This window comes from Asparagus officinalis, chromosome 2 (genome assembly GCF_001876935.1).
Source record: "Asparagus officinalis chromosome 2, Aspof.V1, whole genome shotgun sequence".
NCBI lineage: Eukaryota > Viridiplantae > Streptophyta > Magnoliopsida > Asparagales > Asparagaceae > Asparagus > Asparagus officinalis.
Genome location: NC_033795.1, coordinates 63613525 through 63638531, shown reverse-complemented (window position 1 = coordinate 63638531; position 25007 = coordinate 63613525). Strand labels below are relative to the sequence as shown.

The window sequence follows — 25007 nt, the reverse complement described above, 5'->3', positions numbered from 1 at the left end:
TATTTCCTTGCCATTTTATACTTTTTTGTGTAGATTTTTTATTTCTCTCTTTTACTACATTGTTGTTTAGATTTATTTTCATATTGCTTTTATGCTTTATGATTTAGACTTTAATTTTTATCTCTTAATTTCTAATATGTGTAGCTACTCTCTTAATTTCTAATATGAGTAGCTACTCTCTTTCAAAAATTCTTGGATTAGATGAAACTATTTTTTTTTAAATTGCTCACTTTTGTGTTTAAAATGATCATGTTAAGGATAATCAACAAGAGAGCTAATTGATAGAAAAGAATTTGATAGGCTATAATTATCTTGAATGATTTGTTAATTCTAGGTTTATCATCTAGTTTTTTTAAATTTTTCATGAGTAGTAATATTGTTTGAATGAGTGTTGATAGGTTATGCTTGTTTTTAGTAACATAGTAGTCTATGCTTAATAATTCTAAGTGATATGTGAATAAAATGGGAATAATTATTAAATGTAAATTAAAATTAACTAGTGGATTCTATCCTAGATTCTTAGACTTCTCACTTGATTTTCTCTATTTTTTATTTACTTTTGATTTGATTTTTCATTATTGTTTTCCTTTTATTTTGTTCTCCTCTTTTTGTCTTTCTTCCCTCTTATTTTAGCATTTCATTTTTATGACAAAACCCTCTACCTAAACACACCACTGCCATTTCTTGTTTCACATTTAAAGAACTCACTTAGATCTATCTTTTTAATACTCTCATTCCCTATAGATCGATATCTTAAATACTAGAGCTTGATTGTTGGGCACTTAAAACTTACCATATTTATTCGCATCACAAGGTTAGGTATTATGTATGTACGTTTGGGTGGTTAGCTACCAACCGTGAGATAAACAATGATATATAACCCTTAACTAGTTATATGGTCACTGCTTAGAGGATTAGGATTTATGCATAACATTATATGTACAAAGAAAATAAAATTTAAATAACAATAGGCATGGGGGGATAAGTAATATGATGAGTCGCGTCTTAAGATGAGTTGATTGGCTAGAGGACTCTGAGATGAGTACCTATTATGGGATTACGATTATGTTTATGAGTAACTACCTTAAATGGATGAGCTTAGTAATTCCATATTCAAATAAAAATGTAAATAAAGATAAATTTCAAATGATATTTATTAAGTGCAGTTATTGTTTGAATTTTCAATTTACTTTATGATTAATATGATGATGTGATATGATAATGATTCTACAGTAGAGTGGATGATATGCCCTGCTTTCATATATTGATGATTATTCTCACATCAATTTTATTTGTGATTTGTTATACATTTCGGTATAGGTTGTGACAATATGGTTAGGGTTTGAGTGGACGTGCTTAGTACTTACATTATGCCTATTAAGTTGTGATATCACTCTTATCAGTTCACTACAAGTTTTATAGTCTACATTGCTGTCTTTTAAGATATCTTATCTCTCTACCATTTTGCTTGTACAAAATTATCTTTTTTTTTTTTTTTTGGTCAATGAAAAATATTTAATTCATATCCCAAAATATGCTTTTATGTACATCAAGAATACTCAGCAAAAGAACTGAGGAATCAAAACAGGGGAATTAAAGAAACATAGAAGAGAAGAAGAAAAAAACCCAGACAGAAACACAAGTTTACAGGGATAGTACCCATTCCCTGTGCTCTTCCGTCAGCCTGCTATTGAGAATGGTTGACAGCATATCAATTTTAACATCTCTGATGATTTGATCAGTGCATCTGTTCTTCGACTGAAAGATACGAGCGTTACGTTCTCTCCAAATGTTATAAACTATTGCCGCTAACGCCATACGTCTCACTTTCAGTTTGAATCTATTCCCCTTTAACCTGTCGCTGAACCAGTTGGTAATCAGAATCCAATCACAAGGTCTCCAATTAAATTGGAGCCAGTTCATAATCCCATTCCAGACTTCATTAGAGAACACACAATCAAAGAATAAATGATTGCGTGACTCAAGACAAGCACCCTCACATAGAACACAATGAACAGATTGAAGAAGCCCTCTATTAGCAAGCATGTCTTTTGTTAGGAGTTTATTTTGGATAGCCAGCCATAATATAAAAGATTGCCTAGGAGGATTTAGCCTTTCCCAGACAGTTTCGTACCAGGTCACTTTGTTGGATGAAGGAGGAAGATTTGCGTACAGCAGAGATAGCTGAATTTTAGAATTCCTGTAGGAAGAGTTAAGACACTGCTTCAAGTTGATAATTCCTCCACAAAGAGACACAGCTTTGTCTCTCAACTTCAACAATTGTTTCCAAAGCCAAGAGTCACCAGTTTTTGCACTTACTTGCCATATATCACTGCTTCTTAGATAGGTACCATGGATCCATTTGATCCATAACAGCTCCTTATCAGTATGAATATACCAGATAGATCTGAGAGCTGATGCCATGTTCCACTTAGCAGCTGAAAATATCCCTAGACCACCATGGTTTTTCCCCATACACACTTTGTCCCAAGATACAAGAGGAATTTTAGCTTTATGATCATTTTTTCCCCATAAGAATTCCCTGCACAGAGCATCAATCTTTTGGAGGACCTTAACTGGAAGTAAATAACAAGAAGTCCAATAGATTTGAACACCCAAAATCACACTCTTGATGATATGAAGCCTCCCTGCATAAGAAAGATTACTGTGTTTCAGCCAGATTTGGAACTGACCAGTAATTTTTTTGAAAAGAGGACTGCAATCCAAATAAGATAGCCTTTTAGTGATGAGAGGCAATCCAAGGTATTTGATAGGTAATTTTCCTTCAGGAAAGCTTAGGAGATGGTTGATTTCCTCTTTTACTGAATTTTCCACTCCTCCATAAAATATAGAACACTTGGACAGATTAGCTTCCAACCCTGATGAATCACTGAATTTCCTGACACAGCTATAGAGCTTCTGGACAGTTGGACAGATTAGCTTCCAACCCTGATGAATCACTGAATTTCCTGACACAGCTATAGAGCTTCTGGACAGAATAGAGGTCACCTTTGCTAAATAACAGAATCACTGAATTTCCTGACACAGCTATAGAGCTTCTGGACAGAATAGAGGTCACCTTTGCTAAATAACTTGTACAAAATTATCTATTTGCCCATCAATATCTCTTTTTGGCTTATCGTTCATTTTGCTTATTTGTTTAATATGAATTATTATTCACAAGTCTGTTTATTTGGATTCCTATTTCTTTGACAGTACTTGCTAAATCCACTCTAACGAATTGCTTTTGTTCCCTTCCCAAGTAGTTGATGTGAACCAGATTGTGAGCAAGGGATTGGTTGAGAACATGAATAGCTAGGTTTGGATTATATTGTTGGTTTATTATTGGTTTTATAATATTTGTTTATTTATTTAAGAAATTATCCTTTCCAAATTTGATCAATGTTGATAAAAATAAAAATGAGTAGCAATTTAAGGTTTAAAATATTATTGCAACAAACCTATCGTCGGAGTGGTGTGTGTCAGCCTCATTGCAATCCGATTAGGTCGTGGGCCGTGACAAGATCCTGCAGGGAGAAGCAATGCAATACTTGGTGAGGATGAAGTCGTCGCCTGTCAAGGATGTGTATGGCGAGGATAAATCCATTGGCGATGTGAATCCTTAATTGAAAATTCATCAAGTATAGTCGAGTCTACAAATTCATCGTGAATGTCAAAATATGTCATGGATGTTGAGAGATCCACAGCAATGTATTTACAATAATGTCGTGAATCTTGAGAGAACGAAAGAAAGAGATTTTAAAAATAATTTTTTCCAAGGAGTTTTCACATTGTAATTTTTACTTGTTGAGAGAACAGGATGGCTCTTTTTCTTTATCGTTAATGTATTTACAATAGTGCTTGCACAATCCCTTTGTTGTGCCGTCATTCACCTTAGGCCTTGCTTGGCACGTGGGAATGAGTGGAAATGAAGTGCTTATTCTTACTTTTCATTCATCAATATCAAATGCACCATATTTTTAAAAGCTAGAATAATCACTCCCACTTCTTCATTTCCACATCATTCCCAGTGTATTGGTAGAGAAAGAGCATTCCCACTAAAAATTAAAATTCATATCAAATATTCTCAAATTATTTATTATTTATTCATTCCAAAAATAAAAAGATTTTAATTCACACTTCATTCTCTAATCGCACTCAAACTTAAGAATAGAAATACATATTTTATTCCCACACTCATTCTTTGCCCTATTCCATTCCTTACTCCATTCCTATTTCATTCATTGCCCTATATTTTATTATTTATTCATTCCATTCATTGCCCTATTACATTCCTTACTCCATTCCATTCTCTCTCGATCTGATTCCCCTGTGCGTTAGGATTTTTAATATCCTACTCTTTTGTTATGAAATATTGATATGAATAGGTTTATTCCACGTTCTTTCTGTGACTAGATGTTCTCTAGTCCTCACGTGCGCACTAGCTTGGGAGCCGATACGTATGGTAGCCAATCTTTTGCTTTTAGATATTGGTCAAATCCTTGAGTATCATTGAGCCGCTAACTTTTTCCAAAATTTGAGTTAAAACAAGTGGTATATATTAAAAAAAATATACATCTTAACTTTGTGACTTGTGAGAATCAAACCTAGATTGCTCTGATACAACTCAACCACTATATCAAAATGTCGAAGTTACAGTAAGGGTTGATACGGTTAAAATTTATATTTTACATTTCTTCAAGAAATCTCTAGAATGGTTGTGTTAATTGTTCATCATATTCTAGCTAGAGCAAATAGAGGCTGATATCTAATCCGCTACTCTGATGAGTCCAGAAAATTAAAATATGCTTGAATTTGTTGTATAGACAGCCATTTACAAGCACATGTACAAGTCCATAAAACCTCTTAACACTTACATGCATTTTAAGCAATCTACTTGGCATAAAATGTGGATCACATCACAATTAAATCAAAGGCAATTAATGGCGATGAAAGCCTGAACTTATTATATATATAGCTCAGCCTCCTCCTTGTATATGGCGACTATTTCTCTCCAGAGCTAGTTGAATGCCATGGATATCTGAAAGGCTTTGGTACTTGGTGATGAGATAGAGAACTAGAAGAGCTTGCAGAGTTTGGGATGTTGTTGAAGGGAAACGAATGAGAAGGGTTTGGCAAATATGGGCTAAGATAAGGAGACATTGGCTTTTGATGGTTGCAAGCAAAGCCATCAGTTAGAAAGGTATCAGGGGACAATGAATTTGAGCCGGAAGATAATAACAGGAACTTTGCTGTGGCCGCTGCCGCTGCTGATGCTGTTGTAGTCGAAGGCATAGCCGTAGCTCCCACAGGCAATGGTGGCCGCTGCCGCTGCTGATGCTGTTGTAGTCGAAGGCATAGCCGTAGCTCCCACAGGCAATGGGTGGTTGTGTGTGCCTTCATATGTGGTTATTAGTATGGACATATCCTCCATGCATCTTTGTACCTGTTAATATGTTTAAAGCTTATTAAATTCTAAAGTAGATATTTCAAGAAGTTAGATTTCTGGTACGTTTGTTCTAGTTTAATACTCTTTAAAGATCTAAAAGGAATTGTTCTTTAGCGCATGAGCACAAATTGTACTAACCAATAGCCCCCTTTCACTATAACGGCTGTTAAAACCTTCGCAAAACTAGCATTATTTTCATGAAAATAGTCAAAACTGTTGGGAAAAAATAGGTTCTGTTTCGATTGTATTTCGCACGAAATGTAATTTTAACAGTTAATTGAAATTGGAAAATAACAAATTAAAAAATATAACTCAGAATCAAAATTTTAAACAGGGTTTAAGAATATAGCTTGATGATCAAAACGTGCAAGACACTGTCCCAAGAATCTAATTACCCCTTCTCATACAGGGCTACACGGCAATGGATTACGGTGATACTACGAGCCTCGTTCAGACGACCTCCTTCTCGTAGGCAAGAGCTTCAAGAAGGCTTACGAATTCTTCGTAAACTTTCAAGGAACCAACAAAAGAGTAACAGCAAGAAGTTGTAAATCGAAAAGAGAAGAATAAGAGAGAAGTACTGTTGTGTTTTTCACTGTATATTAGCCCTCTCGCCTATAGGTCCTTTTATAGGATTAAAGCCGTCGTTTAGATCCACATTTCCATCATTTAGATCCACCATTCTCGCCCTATTAATTAGCCGTTTGCATTCATCCAGCTACCCGTTTAGACCCTTAATTCCCGCAGCAATTAACACGTTTTAATTACAGTTTTATTTCTCCTAAAGATAGCTGTTTTAATTTCCTGTTTTAATTCTCCTAGCCGTTTTATTTATCTTGAAGAGAAGATCCACATTAATCACGTTTCTAACCTACAACATATTAATCACGCTTTAATTGTTCTAATTTGCAAAAAATAAATATGTAGCAAGTTAAGGGCCTCTCAATCCGGAGCTGCATTGGTGTCCGCAGGTCATGGGCGCGCGTGCATCCCGAGCTGGGCCCGGCCCAGCCCGGTTCAGTTCGGCGTGCGCGCATGTGTTGTGGAGCATAACCCATATTTTCTTCTAGGCATAGGAGAGTAACAGAAGGCTTATAAACAACCCTCATTCTCATCTACTATCCAATGTGGGACTAAACTTTCCCACTACAAAGTCAAGTTTTAAGTTACAACTCAAACAAAAACATTATTATTTTTATTGGATATTGTAGCAATGAATAGGAGGCAAACAGTGTTTAATTGTTATCGCTAATTCTCAGGTAAATTTATATGGTCTCAAAGATACGAGGGGCAGGTTTCCATGATTCAAATTCTTAAAGAAAAGAAGGAACTAAGCGTCAACACCAATTTTTGAGATGATATAATTGTCCCACTAAAGTGACCGTTTTGATATTCCAGGGAAAAGAAACGCTCAAATAGTCATGGACAAAATAGCCTCTAAAAAGTTTAATTTTATGGCTAAATCTTAAGAACACATGCATCCTCAAATAAGTAAGAGCGCTGAATTGGGAATTGCACTACTATTGAAGATGATACATTGGAGAACGTTGCACAGACTCTGTGTTGGGTTATGTACATATAGTATCTTTCCGAACTGTAGTCATATAACAATTTTGGACCAGGTTCTTCATTTTGCTAACTCTCTAAATGAAATTTGACCAGAGTCACTGTAACTCTATCCAATCTTTCTTAAAACAAATTCTAGAAAAGATTTCTTGGACAACAAAATTTAAAGAAAAGTACTGATATATATAAACTAGGGCCATATTCTTGAGCTCGCGTTATCCGTTTACATACCTGCTTTCTTACAGGGCATCCAGGCTCAACAGTGCATCGATAATATGCTCTCGGGCATGGATTCCCTTTAGCAACCTTTTGCCCATATTTCCTCCATTGGCACCCATCAATCATCTGCCAAAACTTCCATGAATAAATCAAACTGAGGTTTAAATTCATAATTATTCAATTCACAGAATTTAGCATATACTTACAGTAGGACCTTGACATCTTGTTCTGATTGAAACCCTAGTTTTCCTATTCGCCGGATTGATCATCGCAGCCAATTCATTTGTTTTTATTCGATTAGTGTCATCATTTGTCCATCTTCTTATGCCTTTCTCTCCATCTGATGTTTCTTTTTCAATCTGCTCAACTTGTGTCTGCAACCCTAATGACAAGCCGAGCTTAAATTGCGAAGATTCATCAATTTCGTCATGAACCCTTTTGTGCTCATTGTATCCATTCTTCCCATGCTTGTCATACTAATTTAAGATAAAGTCAAAATTAGAATTTAGAGATAAAAATAAAAATGAGAATTTAATTTCAATTAGTTTGTGAGATGTATGTAGATATTAATTACCTCTCGTTGGTCTCGTTTTTGGATAGCCACAAACTTTGTTTGCAGATCGTAGTAATCTTTCATGGTGCAATCAATTATCTTCTGTAGTTGTGTGTTCTCCTCCTTCATGCGATTTATCTTGACTCTTAGTTTAACCTATGAATAACATGGAAAAAAGAATCTAAGTAGATGAAGATAAAACTAAAATACATGAGAAATTTTGATCATTTTCGCTTGCTAACCTCTTCATCTATCATCAAATTATTATCTTGCGTTGACTTCTCTTCTCCTTTCTCTCCTATCTCTTTTGCTTGTTCTTCTTCAAGATTATGTGTGTGATGATCTTCCTCATTGGCATCTTCTTTTTCTTCTTCTTGTAACGTGAGAGAGAGATCAATATGGATCTTCCTCTCTTTCTTCATCGACATCTTCTCAATCTTTTCCCCTCCCTCCCTCCCTCCCTACCCTCTCTCTCGAAAGGTGTAATGTTGGATTCGAGAGAGTAAGTCAATGGCATAGCGTGTATGAGATATTGTAAGAGCTTTCTCTCTTTCTCTCTCAAAGCACTCGTCAAGTTGTTGGATCATGTGACTTGGAAGCTCTTAAATCGAAGAGGCATCTTCTCATATTTTAGTATTTAGGCCAACCCTTTTGGAACGTTCTCATCAACTGTTATATAGAATTTGTTACAAGTTTCCAACGTGAGAAGAATTATTACCTTTGTTTTTTCACGTTTGCAATATTTCTTGGATCTGTAAGTTGATCCATGTCTTAACTATAATTAGGTCTCCAATGAGAATAGTTCATTGAGGAGCTGGCATGCATTGGGATCAGGCCTTGATGTAAATGAGGCAATTAATTAAGAACCCTTTCTTAATTGCCGTTTGACAGATATTTTTATATATTAGCCAGCAGCATGCATCTCCATGAACTGGATTAATTAAGTAATTAGCAACCTTTTAGTCCAATCAATATTTGTTATAACTAGTATGCAATACGTGCGTTGCACGTGATGCATATTAAGAAACAACATGAATCAAAATCCGTAATGTTTTCATAATTATGTATTGAACTTATACACAATACACAAGATGAATACCAATTAACCATTATCTCACGGGACTTAGAATATTGTACATAGAGAAGGAACCTAATCATCCATATATATGGTGCGCGTGATAAAAGTGACTGCACAATCAAGAAAAGGTAAGTTGATCTTAACTATAAATAACTAATATTTAGCATCACATTACAAACCAGGAAAATCTTCAATTAGCATGACGATATACATACAATAAGAGTAAAAAAGAGTTAACAGATAGCTTGCAAACATAGCTTTATTGTTGAAAGCCAATAATTAAAATAAACAATATTTCTCACATACAACAAAAAGCTAATGAATTTCCAGCAATATACAAGTTTTCTAGAAGAAGCATCCCTTTATGCGTACATAAGATCACATACTCGCATCACGAGCAATACAGTCCCTCAAAGAAGGCACTTAAATTCCTGCAAACCCCAAAAAGCTATGTATTATTTTTTGAAAGATAAAATATAGTTGAAATAATAAGTACAAATAAAAGTGAATTAAAATTATGTGGGTTAAAGTTGTACCTCCATTTTCAAAGGTGATGTTGTCGGAGCATATCTTTCCATGTAAAATTATGTGGGTTAAAGTTGTACCTCCATTTTCAAAGGTGATGTTGTCGGAGCATATCTTTCCATGACTTTTCCATCTTTGTCCACAAAGAACTTGTTCCATTCACTTCAACCTACAAAAAATAATGAGTCAATCAGATATAGTTACATGGAATTTTCTTTTAGAACAATGAGAACATAGTGAAAACTTCTGTTGTATATTTGCTAAGTGCAAGGGAGATCTATAACTAAGCCAAAATTTAAAGCTAATAATCCTGTCTTGTGAAATTTAACACTTGTATTTTCTTTTTCCAATCACGCTACCTATTGAAAACCAAATTTAGTTAGTTTGAAGATATTCACATTCAGAACATCTTTGCAACCTTTGTTGGATTTCATTTGAATTATCTTTCCTGATGAAAGATAATGATATACAGATAAGAATAAATTTGTAACAATAACAGCTATCTACAAAGCAAATTAGCTGAGCTAAGAGCAGAAAAAAGTTTTTCTTAAAGAAATTTCTGAAGTCATGCATCCCAATAAACTTTTTAATGCCTTTGCTATAAAAGAAAGTTTTTCTTAAAGAAATTTCTTAAGTCATGCATCCCAATAAACTTTTTAATGCCTTTACATATAGCCTAGTAATCAAAACATTACAGGAATTCATGATAGCAAATAAGATATGTAGTAGCATACATCAGAGACTAATACGTACTGGTAATGTTCAAAATTTCTATCCAGAAGAGGTATCTATATTCCCTGCTTAGATTGCCATATCTGCAGTATTTTAAGAAAAGCTTAAATATGGTTAAGGAAAATTAAACATCGGAGCTTGTTTTGTCGAAAGATAATAAAAAGAACAGCAAATACCTTACACTGATGATTTGAAAATCCAAGGGCACATCATCCATTTTTGACAGTAAGTTGTGGGTCTACTACTTGCATGACTAATATTTAAAACTCAATTTGGCATGCTCGCTTGAGCAGCTTGATATTCTACCAACAAACATTGACTAACAAGCACAACAAAACAAATATACTATGTTCTCTATTTGTTACCAATAAATATCCTCATCATCTCCAAACAAAACAAATATACTATGTTCTCCTTCAACATTAGTAACATCGTTAGCCTTGTGGCTTTATTGAGGAAACTACTTGTGCTGATGCGAATAAAATTGCTTAAGCTCATTGCATACTAAACCAATTGAAATATGCTTATAAAAGTTAGTAATCAATCTAGACATCAAGTTCAACTAAAGAAGAAAAAGCCAACTCAGCAACGGTCTCAAATTAATTAAAAAGGTTAAGTAAGAGTTCTATTCAAGTTGGATTTCTCCTAAAATTTAATGTTCCACAATCTCTCGGTCTAACCATGTGTTGAGGATACGGTTGCTTCCTATTGGTGTTGAATAGATGCGAACATGTGTGCTACGTAATACAGAAGTAGCAAGAAGAGATCAGTTGATTATAAATACTAATTTTCAGCATTTATATGTTTTTAAGGCCACTTCCACTACACAAGTAGAGACGAGGCTTATAATTTTATACAACATTCCTCTACGGGTTGAGCATCCATTTCATGGCTGAAGCCTAGATTCGCAGTAGTATCCTTTTTTAAATCCATTTTAAGTATGTGGCAGGCGGGATTTGAAACGGAGTTGTCCTGATACCATGTTAAAAGTCTCTTCCCCTACACCAAAACTCTGAATGTGAGGCGAGAGTTAACAGTTATACACTTAACAACATAGAAAAGTGCCACAAATTATAAATTGCTGCTCAAAGAAGATGCACCTCTCAAAAAAATGTAGGATGGAAACAGTTTAGTTGTTACGTCTACCACAGGTAAAAAACAATAGAACCATCTTTCAGAATGAGTTACTTCCCAAATTAAGTTCAAAGGTTTTATTGCTCAAAAGACACAATGGTTTTTGGGAGGTCATTTTGTTGAAATAAACGAATCATATAAAGAATGCATACATGGAAGCCTATGACAAAGCATATGGAACTGGTATGAACTCCTCAGCAACAAAAACATATCAATGACGAAAATATCTAAGTATCATCACCTTCAACCACAAGAATAGTCATTTCCCCATATCCTTTTTTCTTTCGGAAATTTGCATGAACCAAAACTTGCACATTTAAGTGCAAAAAACAAATTAAGCAGCATAGTCAACGCTAAATACAAGTATCATAGAAGCAACCTTGTACCTTTTAGCTCTAAAGGCTTCATGATTAAGCCTAGAATAGCAAAAGGGAGCATCAAAATCGATTCTCCCCAAAATGCAAAGCGCCTGTTCAGATTATTCCCAAGCTGATATTAGCAAAATAAAACAAGTTAACCAACATGCTTCCAAAACAAAAATATCTACTATGTAGTGAGTCATATCAATCTGAATAATCATAAGTACTCAGTACACAAGCATACCTATGTTACAATTATACACACTACCAGAATATTAAAAAAAAGGAAAATATCTTAAATGCAAAGAATATTCCATTTTAAGCTTTAACACAAGAATATATCATAACCATCACTTATCGAAACAATGTCATGTGTCCAGAGGGCTAGCTAATTATGGAAACAATTAACAAAGTATCTGAACTGATGTTCATTGATAATTCTCATGATCAACATCTAATATATCCTAAATAGTTCAAGTTGACATTATTGCAGCAGACTATGTTCAAACTTAAGGTAGTTCTTCATTATGATGGTGTTTAGTTTTTCTTTCTAAGAAGCACTTAACCTATGTGAATACTTATATCAAGGATATTTGATGATGTGCAACTATAACATGTTGTCCCATAGTTCCAAATCAGGCTATGTAAACGAACATAATGCAATTTATAAATTAATCTGGTTATGTTCAAATCTTGGCATTCTATTATGCGTTAAGATACCTGAACATTCAACCAAATTGCAGGGGGCTGGACAGAAATAACATCTCCAATCAAAGGGATTTGGTTGGACATATCAAAGGCATTTGGTCGAGAATGGATATTCTGAGACACTTCAGGAAGAACGTAGCAGTAATAAACAAAAACTATCAGACTATTAGAAAATTAGAATTAGAGAAAAAAAATAAATGATTGTAATCGTACCTTCCATCTTAGTATGAAGTAATACTTTCTTTGAATTTTGAATGCTTTACCTTCTGAGAAAATTTTATGGTTGTAATTTTATCATTGCAAATCATAGTATCAATTAATCTACCCAGTAGTGAATATAAATATAGAATCGAAGGAGAAAGTAACTCAATAAAGGAGAAAGTACGCAATGAAAATACTACAACATTAGCAATGTTGTTACATCAGACCTCTTCGCAATTTGAGTACCACCACACTTTTTCCTACTAATACATATATTTATACTCAATAGGTAATTATAACAATTTGAGTACCAGTGTTTAAATTTATCAGCAAAATAGTTAGTGGACCAACTCGGTGCTTAGAAAATTGAATCTAGTCAACTGGTAATGGAAATGCTAGCATATAACTGTTGACAAATGTAAACGATGGTAAAAATGATTATCAGGTTTATAAATGGCTCTATAGGAGAAGAGAAGCAATATTAGTGGACAGGAAAATAGAGCTTCATTGGAAAGGGAGGAAATAAATAGACCTGCACACATTTCCATAATTAATACACACATCAATATGGCCAAGTCCGACTCCAAAATTAATTAATTTTATTATTCAGTAGTGTCAAACTTACCGAAACACTATATTGACATTGGTTTACTTCCTGAAGATAAAAGATCAAACTAATAAAATCATTACTCTATGTTTGATAGAGGAGATACTTTTACACTGTCTTACTCTATGTTCAATCATTCACTTAATATATCATTACGATTATAGAAATTGACCTTGTCTGCTCCTTCATTCACCTTCTCTCTATAGATGAACATTTAGTATGAAGAATGCCAAAATCAGCTTAATTATTTCGTTTTGGAACCATGGAAGCTAGAAAAACATAAAACAAAAACCATATAAAAAATTTGGAATAATTATTTCAACAAAATCCAATCATGCTCATGCAAGCTCTCCACTTCATAAATGATGGAACAAAAAGTAAGTTATCAAAAATATAGGAACTACTTAAAAAAGTGGCATATAGTGTAGGGCTAATTAGACTTTGATCTGGGGAGGCATCAATATATATAGTTTACAATCAAATTAGCAACAAAAAAAATCTCATTAAAGATTATGATGAAGAGCACAAAATACCTTGTATACTATGGAGATCCCAGAATCTCAATTGACATGTTTACTAAATTTCATTATTTTTTTCTCTTTTGAGAAATCAAATCTCGAAAAGAGTTGATGATCTTGAATGAAGTATTGAACATATAGATATGTATGCTGGAAGAATTTTCCTAATATAAAGAGTCTGCAGTGTGCATATACAAGTAACATGCAAGTACACCAAATTTCCCCTCAAATGAGAATTGCATATCATGACAAATTAAGTAAAGCATGGAAAAGAAAACCTCATCAAAGATTATGATGATGGTTATGCTTCTTAAGCATGACCTTTAAATATGAAGAGAAATTCAGAAGGGATTTGGTGTCATCTCCTAAAGATGGAAAGTTGACCATCTGCTGTTAGGAAATGTAGAAATCTAGAAAGGAAGGCCATGCATGTAGTAGAAACTTGTTTTAATAATTAGACATAGAGAATACCATCTCCATAAAGGGTCTGATATCAAGTTCCTTTCCGAAGTAAAATAGGAAGAAGAACATGGGCCAAACTTGAATATATATAATTATGTAGCAAGTGAAGGAATCAAAGTAAAAAAATGCCCAAATCCCTACGAAGACTCAAACAACCCTAAAATAGATGTATGATGAGGCTTCAATTATAGTGTTTACTATGAATCTTCTTATATAAAATATTCATCAAGTGAAATGGTCGATAGATTAGAAACATTAAAATTTGATAACAAATTTTTAAAGGTGAGAAATAAAAAGTCATCACAGTCATAAAACTACTGGAGATCAAATATAAATATGGAAATCCTCTCCCATGACTAAATATTTTTCCCTTGACTAAATATTTTTCATAAGTATGAAAATACTATTTTCAGCCTTGATGAAAGCAACCACAAATATGACGTAATTAATATATATAGAAATGCACCATAGAAGATATGGCATTTGTTACCGGTGAAAATTAGAACTTAGAAGGTTTATCAAGTAAAAAACTGAAAGCTCGTCTTAAATTGATGGACAATGTCATGATAAATGATGAAAATCAAGAGCGTGTACGAACGATATTAATCCTTGTCTGATGAATTTCTACTTTCCAGAAAAAACATCATTCAGATTACAAATTTGCCCATGTTCGCGGGAAAAATCGTTGCTTTCTTCATTATTGATTCCATTGCACTCTTAAATAACAACTTTTTGAGTTACAAAGATCCGATCTTTTTATAAGATCCGGTTACAATGAAAATCAAAGAAAATAAAATAAAGATTACAACTTTCTCCTTGTTTGTCGAACGAATCACGAGCTCCTGTTTTGCGGTCGCTCGCTTTGTGGGTTCTTTGCCTACGCCGGGGTTTATCCGTGGACCACCGCGAGATCTAGATCCGGTCGGATCTACGCAGTACGACGGGTATTATTTCACCAAGGAAATAATAGCCGGGAGGATTGGTTCACCAAGGAAACAATCGCCCAAATCTCGGGATCAAAGGCCAAGCTTTGATCTGGAGTACACCTGCGTAGATCTGAGATCCGGTCCTCTCGAACTCTTGCCTTATTTGGTGTTGACGATCGCCGAGCACCAGATCTGGATGAGCAAGTCCTCGAAGCCCCAAAGCTTCAATCTTTTTCAGATCAGAGTCTTGAATCCAGCAGGGCTTCGCCTCCAAAAAATCCAACGTTTTCAAATGAACCAAGGGGGGCCTATTTATAGGCTATGTATATATGTATATATATGTACACATATGTATATATGTATATATGTATATATGTGTATATATGTATATATGTATATATGTATATATATGTATATATGTGTATATATGTATACATATATATACATATATGTATATACATATATGTGTATATATGTATTCATATATATATATGTATATATTATGTATATATATATGTAAGCGTGGTTTTCGTCGTTTTGTAGTTGTATCCGTTTTGGTTCCACCGTGATTCGGTTGTGTGGTTGATTTATTCGGACTTAACTCGTCGACCTGATTTGGCAGTAAATCCGGATCCTGAATAGGCAGTAAATCCGATTCTGAGTTCAAGTCCGAAACTGATCTTGATTCGATCGTGATTCGTCCGAGTCTGCCCTTGGTTGGATGACTCGTTGACTCTTCGAACCCTTGGCTTGATTCCACACGCGAATGGATGTATTCCATTGCTTGCGTACGATTCGTCAACCTCGTCGCCTCGTTGGTTCGTCGGTTTGTGCCGAGTTATGCTAAGGGACCTATAAGCAATTTTATACGCCTACAGATACCCCCTCCAAAGTATTTCAGCCTCGTTCTTTTATAGAAGAGTCTGGAATACTTTGGATATGATTGTCCTATCCTTTTGGGATGTTTGGAGTGGCTTCTATTCTTGATTCCTTCAATCCTTCAGGCTATTCGGTGCTTTGTCGAACGTCTGTAAGGTTTTCGGTGCTGCATTTATTGTCTGACCGTTGTCGGAATTTCGAATTTGAAGTCGATTCCTGATTTTTAGCTCGTGCTTGTTGGTTCAACATGTTGGCGTTGAGTTCTCATTTGCGACGTGTTGTCCGGCATGGTATTGTTGAGTTATCCTTAAGAATATTTTTAGGAAAAATATTCTCCAGGAACTTCTCAACCAAAAATAGGGAACAGTTTATACTCATATACCTTATTGGAGTATTAAGAAGCAGTTTATACTCGTATACTTTTCGGAGTATTGATTCTTTCATTGCAACGTATTGATCGGCGTTGACCTAGGGTTACGCGTTGACCGGCGTTGACCTTAGGGTTTTAAACGTCGTACGCTGACTTTTTGATCGCAACGCGTTGACTGGCGTTGACCTAGGGTTACGCATTGACCGGCGTTGACCCTAGGGTTTCGAATGTCGTAGTTGACTTTTTGATCGCAACGCGTTGACTGGCGTTGACCTAGGATTACGCATTGATCGGCGTTGACCCTAGGGTTTCGAATGTCATTGGATGCTCAAGTCACGAGACCAACTAATGAAGCTGATGCGTCAGTGACTCTCACATTTATAGGATTTTTGGCAAACCCCCAGCCATCAACGGGTTTGATGAGCCTTTACCGACTACCGTTTGAGTCGGGCTAGCATGCAGATTATATAAATCCGTTCCGCATGTGACGTTGTGCTAAGAGAGTTAACGCTCTTAGTGCTACGATATTGAATACGTAGACTTCGTCTTTCTCACGGGAATAGACTACCCGGCGATGCGTGTTAGGTGTTGACTTTGGGATTTTTGGCTAACCCCCAGCCTTCAACGGATTTGATTAGCCTTTACCGACTACCGTTTGAGTCGGGCTAGCATGCAGATTGTGTAGATCCGTTCCGCACGTGACGTTGTTCTAAGAGAGTTAACGCTCTTAGTGGTACGATATTGAATACGTAGACTTCGTCTTTCTCACGGGAATAGACTACCCGGCGATGCGTGTTAGGCGCTGACTTACCCCTCCTTAGGCTTTGGGATAAAATGCCCCAGAATCGAACTCTGGTGTCTTCTTCATACGAAAAAAAGACTAAACCGGCGACGCGTGTTAGGCGTCGGCATATCCTTTCTTAGGATTCAGGATAAAATTCCCCATGCGTGTAAGACATGGATTTTGGTGTTATTAATAACAACCTGCCATAATGTTGAATATGTGAACGGGTGTTCTTTTTAACGGTTAAGAACTAACCGGCAGCGCGGGTTAAGCGCAGACTTATCCTTGCTTAGGTTTCAGGATAAAATACCCCAGAATCGAACTCTGGTGTCTTTTTCTACGGAAAAAGACTAAACCGGCGACGCGTGTTAGGCGCAGACTTATCCCTGCTTAGGATTCAGGATGAAATTCCCCATGCGTGTAAGGCATGGATTTTGGTGTTATTAATAACAACCTGCCACAATATTTAATATGTGACAAGGAAGGAAGAATTTTATATTCTATTCCTTGATTCTGGAAAGGAGACTCGAGGTGGGATCTCCACCCCCAGAATCCGGAACGATGAAACTAGGAGTGGGACCTCCACTCCGAGAATCAAAAAATTCAGATAATCCTAACTGTCCGAAGGTTTGATTACCGAACTAAAGGTGAATTTCTCGTTTATCGAGAGTAAATCGTGGTTTTGGTCCTAACTGTAGGAAGGTTTGACCAAGCGAGAGTTTGAGGTGACCCTAACTATAGGAAGGTTTGATCACTTAATTTAAAGGTGGACCTCTCGTTCATTGGAGGAATCGAGAGGGGATTTTGGTTGTGATCCTAACTGTAGGAAGGTTTGACTAATCGGGAGGTTTGAGACGATCCTAACTATAGGAAGGTTTGATCGCTCGATCTGAAAGTGGACCTCTCGTTCATTGGAGGAATCGAGAGGGGATTTTGACTGTGGTCCTAACTGTAAGAAGGTTTGACCAATCGGGAACTTTACGTCCAGACTCTAACAGAGAGAGTGTCGAACTCTGGTGTCTTTTTCTACGGAAAAAGACTAAACCGGCGACGTGTGTTAGGCGTCGGCATATCCCTGCTTAGGATTCGGGATAAACTTCCTAATACCTGTGAGGCATAGATTTTGGGAGTTAAAAAAAAGTGGTGTCTTCTCTTGGGGCAAAGACGAACCCGAAATAGGAGAGGAAGAATTTTATATTCTATCTCCCGACACTGAAGAAGAAGAATTTTATATTCTATCTTCAGCTGGAAAGGAGACTCGAGGTGGGATCTCCACCTCCAGAATCCGGAATGATGAAACTAGGAGTGGGACCTCCACTCCGAGAATCGAAAACTTCGGATGATCCTAACTGTCAGAAGGTTTGATTACCGAACTAAAGGTGAATTTCTCGTTTATCGAGAGTGAATTATGGTTTTGACCCTAACTGTAGGAAGCTTTGGCCAAATGGGAGTTTGAGGTGACCCTAACTGTAGGAAGGTTTGATCACTTGATTTGAAAGTGGACCTCTCGTTCATTGGAGGAATCGAGAGGAGGTTTTGGTTGTGGTCCTAACACTGTAAGAAGGTTTGACTAATCGGGAGGTTTGAGACGATCCTAACTATAGGAAGGTTTGATCGCTCGATCTGAAAGTGGACCTCTCGTTCATTGGAGGAATCGAGAGGGGATTTTGACTGTGGTCCTAACTGTAAGAAGGTTTGACCAATTGGGAGGTTTGAGACGATCCTAACTGTAGGAAGGTTTGATCGCTTGATATGTGAACCTCTCGTTCATTGGGGAATCGAGAGGGGGTTTTGGTTGTGGTCCTAACTGTAGAAATGTTTGACCAATCGGGAGGTTTGAGACGATCCTAACTATAGGAAGGTTTGATCGCTCGATTTGTGGACCTCTCGTTCATTGGGGAATCGAGAGGGGGTTTTGGTTGTGGTCCTAACTGTAGAAAGGTTTGACCAATCGGGAGGTTTGAGACGATCCTAACTGTAGGAAGGTTTGATCGCTCGATCTGTGGACCTCTCGTTCATTGGAGGAATCGAGAGAGGATTTTGGTTGTGGTCCTAACTGTAGGAAGGTTTGACCAATTGGGAATTTTATGTCCAGACTCTAACAGAGAGAGTGTTGAGTGCACAGACACGGTGAGAATTTGAATGAGAGTTCTTATTCATTACATTGTTGTGGTTTTGGGAACTTCCCGTTACATAAATCGTCCACCCCCAGTTTCCTCTGCGGAACTGGTTCAGACATTATTAAGACTCTAACAAAGAGAGTGTTGAGTACACAGACACGGTGGGAATTTGAATGGGAGTTCTCATTTATTACATTGCTGTGGTTTTGGGAACTTCCCGTTACATAAATCGTCCACCCCCAGTTTCCTTTGCGGAACTGGTTCGGACATTATTCTCAGTTACCTGACTGGGTTATCCTTAAGAATACTAGCGTAATATTCTCCAGGAACTTCCCGTTAAAAATGGGAAACAATTTAGACTCATATACCTATTGGAGTATTAAGAAGCAGTTTATACTCGTATACTTGTCGGAGTGGTGCCGTTCTCAACTGGCTTACCTTAGCGTTATGACGCCAGCTTCAATCAAGGTCTGAATGCTATTCTTGAGAGTGAAGCAATCCTTGGTGGGATGAAGGACCCTCCTGTGGTAAGCACAGTACTTTGGATCCGTCGTGTTGTCAGCTTCCTCCTGATTTGTGATAGGTGGTAGCTTGATCTTGTTACCTTCAAGGAGGGATTCGAAGATGGCTGGAACGTCTTCGTCCTTGAAAGAGTACTCTTTTTGGAGTCTCGGACCCGAAGTCTTTTGCTGCCTTCGGGATTGCTGTTGTGACGTTTGATTAGCACCATCAGCAGCTGCAGGTACCTTGCCTTTACCACGAGAGGCGAAGTTTGAGTTCAGCGGATTAACTGTCGGTCGGTTCCTCTCGGCCTTCTTCCTTCGGAGGAAACGTTCAGCTTGCTCTCCTCGGACTTTCAGATCCTGCCACGTTTTGGACGGTGCTGTGCCCATTGCTTCCAACACGTCCAACGCAAGGTTGTTGTGGCAAGTTTGGAGGATGAATTCCTCTGTGATCGGGTCCCGGCAATTCATCGCCTTGTTCCGGAACCTTTTGACGAAGGTGTCGACTAACTCCCCGTCCTTCTGCTTCTCATCGAGCAATGATCCGATAGATATCTCGGTGTCGTCGTCGAAGAAGTTGGCCAGGAACTTGGTCTCCATGTCATCCCAGCTGTTCACGCTTCCTGGCTTGAGGCGGCGGTACCAATCGAAGGCGGCTCCGCGAAGAGTGCCGACGAATGACCGCACCATCAGAGGCTCATGTTCACGCTACCTGGCTTGAGGCGGCGATACCAATCGAAGGCGGCTCCGCGAAGAGTGCCGACGAATGACCGCACCATCAGAGGCTCATTGCCGGAAATTACCCCCAGGTGTGATTTGAATTAAATCACATGCTGAGTGGGTGAACCCTTCCCATCAAACGGCGTGAAGTTAATCAGACTGAACTTCGCCGGATAGGGGATTGATTCCCACTCTCTGGGGTAGGGACAATGAATGCCAGTCTTCTTTATCTCTTGAGCGGAAATCAACGTATTGATTTTGCTCTCGAGATTTTTGATTTTCAGACTTTCACCCGAGTTTTCGTCCGCACGATTCTGAGGTGGAAGCGTGGTGTTGTGACTAGCATTCTCGTTACCACCCCCTACACTGACGGGAGGATTATTGGCATTACGAGCTTCATTCGTATCCTCGTCTTCTTGATGAACTTGGTTGCGACGGCTTGGTTCGCCTTGCTGGTTCGTCAGTGCTTGAATTTGTTGCTCATGCATTTCTCTCATATTCTGCATAGCCATCTGCATTTCGAACCTGAAGCTCTTTTGCTGTTTAGCCATGGCTTCTTCGAGCATCTTGGCCACTTGTTCCGCCTTATCGTGAATGACTCGCGGGGTTGTCCATCACTGGATACCGTGTTATCTGATGCGACGGCAGAGCAGGAATCCGATTCTTCATCTTCCGACGGTAATCTTGTCCGAACCCTACCATAAGTTCCTCGTATGATGGCTCTAGACCTCAGACGAGTTAGATACTGGGGTACCGGCGGAATTGACTCGGGATTATCCCTTGTCGATGCCCTTTTGCTGGTCATATTGGTAGTGACCCTAGGAAGTTCTCCGTCTTCAATTACCCTTCTTCTTTGTCGGAAGCGCCTAGACCTCGGTCTTGGCGTTTCGGTATTGAGCCTTTCGAAAACTGAAACTCTTTCGGGGACCGTCTTGATGCAATTGTACTCAGACAATATTGCCCGAATGAGTTTGGAACAGGGGCATTGAGTTTCCGGTTTTCGGGGACTCCTCTTCCTGGTTTTCCTTGTGCTCCCATCACGATAGTACAACTCGTCGGTTTGAAGGTCGGAGTAACCTATCGCGTGTTGGCATGATTCCTCAGGTATAACGTTATCGTCATCAGACGACAACGTTTCCTTCAGAGGGTGAACTGCCTTCTTAGGGCTCTCAAGAGTCACGCGCCTCGAGACATGCCTTTTTGGGCGTGAATTCTCAGCGGGCTCTTGGACTTCGATGCGCAAATTAGCGTGTGCAGCTGCCTTGAGTTCCTTGTCATGTTAGAGGTGGCGGCGACCCCCAACGTGTTGATTCGTTCGGGGTTTTCTTAGTGGGCCCAAACATCCTTGGATTGGAGCTTTGCTTCGCTCGTCGGGAAGTGGACCGAGACGCTCCAAGACTGACTTCCTTTTCTGGGATGGTCCTGCGGGATCTCCCGGGTCTTATTGCGATCTGACTCTCTTGTTGTGCTGCCGAAGTGCTGCCGAAATTTCCGCTGCGCGCAACAAAACTCACATACTACTAATTAAATACATTTATTCATCTATGAAATTCAACCATATAAATAGTAAGTTTCCAAAGAACATTTGTAAATAAATCCTCCATTTATTCATTTATATCAACAAATTGAACATATCCATGAATGGAATGGCCCCTTAAGAGATATTACACTGCATTGACAATCAATTTCGGATACATATGCATTTCAATATAATATCAAAAAGATAAAGGAACTATACATAAAATCATGAGCACATAAAAATTCTCCCATACATATAAATGGACATCAGTCATTGAACAAAAATTACATAAAAACTGATAAGAAATTGCTCTAAGAAATTGCAAGAATCCTTCATTCCTCTAACCAATAGCAAGCGACAATGTTCCATAGGACTACACAAAATGATCCAACTTAGATTGAATCTAATAGGGAAAATAATTAACAATTAGAGAAAAATATTTAAAAATGAATTGATTTGAAGGAAAAAGTACCCACACTGATGCAAACAATAGGCAACCGAATATTGCCGATTAGCATGTACAGGAAATGTCAGGAGTGACCCGATCACCGCCGGTGCGTGATAGTAGAGTAAGACCAATTAATATGTTTGAAATTACTAGAGTGCACCCCGTGCAAAGCACGACCTCCAATTTTTTATTTTTGCTATAATTGTTCGCGGGAAAAATCGTGTCTTTTTTCATTATTGATTCCATTGTCATCTTAAATAACAACTTTTTGAGTTACAAAGATCCGGTCTTTTTATAAGATCCGGTTACAATGAAAATCAAAGAAAATAAAATAAAGATTACAACTTTCTCCTTGTTTGTCGAACAAATCACAAGCTCCTGTTTTGCGGTCGCTCGCTTTGTGGGTTCTTTGCCTGCGCCGGGGTTTATCCGTGGACCACCGCGAGATCTAGATCCGGTCGGATCTACGTAGTACGACGAGTATTATTTCACCAAGGAAATAATAGCCGGGGGGGATTGGTTCACCAAGGAAACAATCGCCCAAATCTCGGGATCAAATGCCAAGCTTTGATCCGGAGTACGTCTGCGTAGATCTAAGATCCGGTCCTCTCGAACTCTTGCCTTATTTGGCGTTGACGATCGCCGAGTACCGGATCTGGAAGAGCAAGTCCTCAAAGTCCCAAAGCTTCAATCTTTTTTAGATCTGAGTCTTGAATCCAGCAGGGCTTCGCCTCCAAAAAATCCAACCTTTGAACAAATGAACCACCTCTCCTATTTATAGGCCACCTTCACTGTGCCCGCGCCTAGAGGTGGCTCGGTTTCGGCCGAGCCCCCCCTTTAGGCGTGGTTTTCGTCGTTTTGTAGTTGTATCCGTTTTGGTTCCACCATGATTCGGTTGTGTGGTTGATTTATCCGGACTTAACTCGTCGACCTGATTTGGCAGTAAATCCGGATCCTGAATAGGCAGTAAATCCAATTCTGAGTTCGAGTCCGAAACTGATCTTGATTCGATCGTGATTCGTCCGAGTCTGCCCTTGGTTGGATGACTCGTTGACTCTTCGAACCCTTGGCTTGATTCCACACGCGAATGGATGTATTCCATTGCTTGCGTGCGATTCGTCAACCTCGTCGCCTCGTTGGTTCGTCGGTTTGTGCCGAGCTATGCTAAGGGACCTATAAGCAATTTTATACGCCTACAGCCCACTATATAAACATTTAAGAAAACAAAACTCTCAAATATACACATTTATTTCTTCAAAAAAAATATACACATTTATAATTATAATTAGAAAACAAAAAGGAGAGCAATGTGTTGTAATAAAGGGAAGTTTGGTCAAAAATACAAGTGTGCTTAAAAAATAGAAAGCAGGAGCAGAAGCAATTTTTCAGAACAGGCATAGACACTAAAAGGCCCATTCTGGATTGAAAAAATTAAAAACATTTATAATTACTGTAGTTGTATTATATCAACTATGTTTAAAACCAGCCCGTTTCTTATTAAAGCAAAATGAAGATGATCACAACAAATTGGAAATTACGGATAGAATTCAATGATGCACTCAAAACCCACAAGAGTATGTTATTGTAATGTACTTTCCAATTCCAATGAAAGAAAACAGACAAATGGGAAGAAATGCGGCTCACAAAGATACCTCTGCAACATAATAGAGATCAAATAAAATTTTAAATTACCTTGATAGCTTTCTACTCCTCCTATCAATCTCGGACCCCTGACATCAACAATCATCAATCATCAATACAAAGAAAAAGGTAAGCAAGCAACCCACAAACCGAAGAATAAGAATAAGAATTAGAGTAAGGTAATATGAATAACCAATACTCATACTTACAATTGGAAATAAACACCTTCTTTGCTCCATCAAAGTTGAAGCAGTATGTATTTATAGAATCACAAAATAACCTAAATTTTAGTCTTTGGGGATTGGTGATGGGGATGGGGATCAGAAAGCCCTAGCAGTTATTACCAATTATAGTAACGGAAGAATCTTCTAAGGGAAGGACGTATACATTGTCAACGGTTGAAAACGAAAGAAATTAAAGTGAGGAGATCGATCGTCGAAATAATTTAGAGAGAGATGGGAAAGAGGGGCCGAGGAGAGAGCGATTAAGGAGGAATATAGAAAGAGCGTTGTCATTGAGAAACGGAGGCACCTAAAGCGAGGAGGCTAAACGTCGAATTAATTTTTAGAGAAAGAGAGAGGGAGAGGAGCAGGGGAGAGAGCGGATAACATATGGAAGAAAGAGTGCTGGGCGTTATGAAAGAGGATAGGATGGGATAGGATAGGAAAGGTAGCTGAGTAATTATGTTTTGCTTTTTAATTAACCTAGTATAAATAACATCTAATAATATTAATACTAATTAATAAACAAAGATTACAGGAAAGGGGCATAATAGGGAAAAGAAGGATAAAATATAGGATAAAATTAGATTTATGAAATTTGTAAAGGGTAAAATGGGTATGCAAAAGTTTTGACATTTGTTTTCTCTTTTAGAAGTAGTATATGAAATTTGTAAAGGGTAAAATGGGTATGCAAAAGTTTTGACATTTGTTTTCTCTTTTAGAAGTAGTATATAGATATAGATTAATGGTAGTCTACTTAGAATG

General features: G+C 37.6%; 3 protein-coding genes across 13 annotated transcripts; all 3 read right to left on the bottom strand.

Moving 5' to 3' along the window:
* LOC109831254 lies at positions 1560-3147 on the bottom strand. Its single transcript, XM_020398587.1, has 3 exons — positions 3094-3147; positions 1660-3009; positions 1560-1571 (listed from the first exon to the last, which is right to left on the bottom strand). Exons 1-3 carry the CDS (start codon positions 3145-3147, stop codon positions 1560-1562), a joined length of 1416 nt encoding a protein of 471 aa, XP_020254176.1.
* On the bottom strand, positions 4834-8215 carry LOC109831253 (probable WRKY transcription factor 9). Its single transcript, XM_020398586.1, has 6 exons — positions 8030-8215; positions 7809-7943; positions 7441-7710; positions 7247-7360; positions 5384-5446; positions 4834-5319 (listed from the first exon to the last, which is right to left on the bottom strand). The coding sequence occupies exons 1-6, from the start codon at positions 8213-8215 to the stop codon at positions 5005-5007; spliced, it is 1083 nt and encodes a 360-aa protein (XP_020254175.1). The 3' UTR covers positions 4834-5004.
* On the bottom strand, positions 9086-24657 carry LOC109831540. Of its 11 annotated transcripts, none has more exons than XR_002244447.1 (8): positions 24231-24657; positions 24073-24110; positions 12537-12589; positions 12336-12445; positions 11643-11745; positions 10144-10205; positions 9471-9559; positions 9088-9296 (listed from the first exon to the last, which is right to left on the bottom strand). XR_002244447.1 is itself a non-coding variant. In XM_020398878.1 (8 exons), the coding sequence occupies exons 3-7, from the start codon at positions 12541-12543 to the stop codon at positions 9555-9557; spliced, it is 267 nt and encodes an 88-aa protein (XP_020254467.1). In that variant the 5' UTR covers positions 12544-12589; positions 24073-24110; positions 24231-24657; the 3' UTR covers positions 9088-9296; positions 9471-9554. The 11 variants fall into 11 exon arrangements, 4 of the variants coding, with proteins under 4 accessions (XP_020254464.1, XP_020254467.1, XP_020254465.1 ...); XM_020398878.1 differs by having other exon boundaries at positions 11643-11725; XM_020398875.1 differs by lacking the exon at positions 12537-12589 and having other exon boundaries at positions 9086-9313; positions 11643-11725; positions 24073-24109.